The following is a 4,356-nucleotide window of genomic DNA, read 5'->3' on the forward strand; positions in this document are numbered from 1 at the left end:
TTCTTACGCGTTTCGTTTTGGGCCTAGTGCTCCATCTCATTACCCATTCTATTACACCATATTCTAACCTTATTATTGTCATTATTATAATAATAAACATGGTCCCTGCTTTATATTTGAGCCCACATATTGTTCTGACCAAACACCATGTGCTACATCTTCGTATTTTAATTTTAAAAAATATATCTTTTCGATTTCCAACCATCATCTAATTAACTCATATTATTAGTCTAAGCGGTCTTTGATATCTCGATAGATCGTTATTTTATAAGGACTATTTAATTACTTAAAATGACATTATTTTGGCATTAAAAGAGACTGATATGTGTAAATAGTTAGAAGGCTACTCTATCATTTATTTTAGACTACTTAATTAATATTGGAGATTTTCTTTTAACCAATTTTCTTATTCAATGACATACAAGAATAGCCTGGCATACAGTACATTGGCATGTCCAATAAGAAATGGATGTAGCAATTTTGATATACGGGGACTGAATTTTATATATATATAATTTTTTAATTATTTTTTATATTATTTTTCATTATATAAAGATATGTAACTACTGAATTTTATTTTAAGATTTTATTGTTTTCAGAACCTTGCTCATAAGTAATCAAGTTAACTGCTAAACCAAGATTCCCAAACCTCCCTGAGCAACCGACCTGTATATCCGTATATGATCCGTTAGAACAGGAAATCAGTGTCAAGGCAAATAAATTAGGAAGGGAATGAGGAAAAATTAGTATACCCTGTGGAGATAAGTTTCTGAATTCTTGGAAAAATCAAAATTAATAACAACATTGACTGCTTGAATGTCTATTCCCCTAGTACAAAGATCTGCAAAATTGCTAAATAATTATATATAAAATCACTAAATATTTTTTAGAGCTGCCAAGGCCACTCTATGCCCAATGCCTTGCTAAGAAGTACACTAGGATTCGATTCTCAACTCATGCTCAGAAAGAATGGTTTAAGAGCCTTTCTCATACTGTAGTGTGTATAATGTATTAAAGAAAAAAAGAAAACATAATCTGAGTACCATTATTGTACGTGGAATCAGACATACCTCCATTATTATCATATCATATATATGTGTCATTTACTTAGCAAGCAGAACTTACATAAATATCGAAGCAAAAGGAAAGGGAATATATACTATACTATACCATATTCATATCATTATTATTATTATTCCTATCTTATCCTAACTTATAAGCTATGACTCATTTATGATTGGCAGATAACACCACGAAAAAGCACCAAAAGAAAAGAAAAAAACAAACTTATCATATACATTAACACTTATATATATATACCCTCTCCTTAATTATCTTTATATTATATATATTGACAAGTAGTGGAGTGATGGTGGCCCTCAAGTTGAATAATTAAGAGGCAGCAATCTTCTCATAGGGTATGAGCCTATTGGTAGCCAATCTTGTAGAGTAGGCAGCGTTCTTGTATTCAAACCAAGTGAACTCTTTGTATAAGCTTTCCTTTCCAAGCATGAGGGAAGGCAATGGTGCAATCTTCTCACTCAATGGTGGACCAACAAAGTAAATCATTGATAGCCTTGATTTGTAACCGTTGTCCACTATCACTCTGTGCCGCACACTCTTGAACCGTCCATTCGTCATAACCTTTATGTTTTGTGTCACCAAACGTAGCAAAAAATTCATGTTAGATTACTAATACATACTACACCAAATTGATACTATACTATAAGATATCATATATCATTAGTGCTACAAGAGTAAACACAATTTACTACTTTCGTTTAATAATTAGCCAACAAATATACCCATGTATGTTAAAAAAATCTAAATACACTAGTATAATATTAATATAAATACAGTACTGACTAAAAATATTAATCAGTATAAATAAAAATTGTGAATCTCAATTTTTTTTTTCCAATTATATATAATATTACACTATACTGACATAACGCGAAAGCAAAACTTTTTTTATGTATAAAAAAAAAATAAAATTGAATAAATAAATTCATGTGGTTTTGGGAAAAGGAGAGGGGGAGTTGAATAATGTGGCAGGTGCAATAATAATTTTAACAAGTCAACCAAAATGTGCTCACACACATTCAAAAAAGCAAAAAGGAGAAGTTTATCTACATGCAGAAAAACTACTATTTCCACTTGTTATTATCCATTGACAACAATAAAATTAAAAATTTTAAAACAAAAAAGGTTAGAAATCCAAAAAACAAAACACTTATATTTGTCATTTCTCTTTTATGTACCTGAAGTGAATCACCAACATTGACAAAGAAGGAACTGTGATCAGGAGGAACAGGAATCCAGTTTCCATCACCAACATCAATCTGAAGGCCAGAGGTGTTATTGGATCTCAGAAGAGAAATTATTTGTGGGTCAGTGTGCTCTCCAAAACCAACCATGTTAGTGGTGTTGTTCTTGTTCTTGTTCTTGCTCTCATCACCACCACCTCCGCCATTGGAAGCAGGGTAGTGGTTCACCCTGAAAGCAGAGTCACTCTGCTCATCCATCACAAGCTTGCTCAGCACGTTTCGTTCCTCAATCTTCAGCCCTTCCGCCATTAACTCAAGAACCTCGCACGCCATCTTCCTCATCGCTTGCATGTACTCGTTCAAAGCACACCTAATAAAACCACACACACACAATAATAAATTAAACTTCGCTAAGTTTACACCCTTTATAATAAATACGGTTTTAACATTAATGTTTTTTATAACTAAACACACGATTTTTTCGTTTTATTAATTAAAAAATAATTTAAATAATAATTATCTAAAACTTTGATTCTAGTGTTATCCCTTTAGCTTACGGGACCATGCCAAAATACATGGTAAGATTCACGTATATTACCTGAATTGCTCTGAGTTTTGATCAGAAGGTAGTGTGAGAGTGTTGGAGTGTTGTGAATTGGTTTTAAGGAGAAGGTACTCGATCCAACCGACGTCGCCGTTGTAACCGAGGCGCTTGTTGCCGTACCCGAAGGGGTTGGCAAGGCCGACCTTCTCCTTGTCGCTCAGCGGCAAGGAGAAGAATTTGGTAGCCTCCTCTTCGAGGAGGGAAATGGCGTCCATCGGGATGCCGTGGTTTATGACTTTGAAAAACCCGAAGTCTTCACAGGCCTTCACTATGAGGGCCTGTGCATCGGGTTTTGAAAGGTCCACTATGGGAATGGTCACCACCGGCGGTGAGAATGTGGCTGCTCTGTTATTGCTACAGTTTCTCATGTACGAGTATTGCATTTTTCTTTGTTTGTCTGTTATTGGTGATTGAGAAGATTTGTGTATGGAAGAGGAAGAAGAAGAAGAAGAGAGATATTTGAAGAGGGTGAAAGAGTTGATAAGGCTTTTTGAGAAGAGGGGTTTGCTTGAAGAAAAAACGGCTAAGCTTGTTTCCTATTTATACAAGAAGCAAAGCTTTGGTAGGGACAGAGCAGGAATAGAAACAGTGACAAGAATATATTTTTATTTCAAAATATGTTTATCTTCATAACATAAATTTACAAGCTAAAATATCAGATGAATTTTTTATCTCACATTGGTTAATTAAGTAAGGAAATAGTTTTTACTGTCTATATAATGAGAAATACTCCTTATTCTTTAAGCTAGTTTTTTCACTTTTACAGTATTTTTATAGTCTCCGTTTAATTTTATTACATATACAAAATGATAGTACATTAAAATTTGTGAGATTATATGTTATAATTAGTAGTTTAAAACTAAATATAAATTTATTATTCTAATATTCAATTTCAATTTTATTTAATTATATAAAATGATAAATTTTAATTAATTTCTATTAAAAATAAATCGTCTATTATGTTGGGATAAGTCTCATTTTATCAAATATTTTCAATAGAAAATGAAATTTGAAATTAATTACTTCCTATACTTAGCAGACTTAAAGTTCTAGAAGCTCTATTGAAATTGTTGTTAATGTACATTTATTTTTGTTTATAATTATAAAAACAAAAGACAAAAAGGTTGATATATGAAAAATGACTAAACTAAAATATTCATAATTTTTTGTAAATATAGAGTGGTCATTATTATTTTATACTATTTTTTACAACCGACCTTTTTCTTTAAATAATGGACATCACAATCCTGCCGAAAAAAGTAGTCCAGTCATCACCTACCTGAGCATTATATTTACTAGGATTTCTCCCACTAAAATATACAAGACAACTTTATCACATTGAAAAAAGTAAGTAGTTGCATCGATGAGATTCCTTTAAGGTTTTCTTCATTGTATCTGATATATATGTTTTCCCTTGTTTCTATTTTGGTGAAACATTAAGCCTTTTATTAGTTTAATAATTATTCCTTTACTCTATGTTCACAT

The 4,356-nt window shown here is 31.9% G+C and overlaps 1 protein-coding gene across 1 annotated transcript; it reads right to left on the bottom strand.

The window, feature by feature from the left end:
* Positions 1-1,045: 1,045 nt before the first annotated feature.
* On the bottom strand, positions 1,046-3,375 carry LOC107459771 (gibberellin 2-beta-dioxygenase 1). The gene is made up of 3 exons (XM_016078028.3): positions 2,866-3,375; positions 2,262-2,637; positions 1,046-1,644 (listed from the first exon to the last, which is right to left on the bottom strand). Exons 1-3 carry the CDS (start codon positions 3,252-3,254, stop codon positions 1,393-1,395), a joined length of 1,017 nt encoding a protein of 338 aa, XP_015933514.3. The 5' UTR covers positions 3,255-3,375; the 3' UTR covers positions 1,046-1,392.
* Positions 3,376-4,356: the final 981 nt, after the last annotated feature.

Source organism: Arachis duranensis, chromosome 7, assembly GCF_000817695.3.
Source record: "Arachis duranensis cultivar V14167 chromosome 7, aradu.V14167.gnm2.J7QH, whole genome shotgun sequence".
NCBI lineage: Eukaryota > Viridiplantae > Streptophyta > Magnoliopsida > Fabales > Fabaceae > Arachis > Arachis duranensis.

Excerpts from the sequence above, each read along its gene's own strand:
- LOC107459771 (XM_016078028.3), bottom strand. The coding sequence starts at position 3,254 with ATGCAATACTCGTACATGAGAAACTGTAGCAATAACAGAGCAGCCACA. Across the intron at positions 2,638-2,865 it reads CAAAACTCAGAGCAATTCAG|GTGTGCTTTGAACGAGTACA; the intron begins GTAATATACGTG and ends TGGTTTTATTAG. Across the intron at positions 1,645-2,261 it reads ATGTTGGTGATTCACTTCAG|GTTATGACGAATGGACGGTT; the intron begins GTACATAAAAGA and ends CAAAACATAAAG.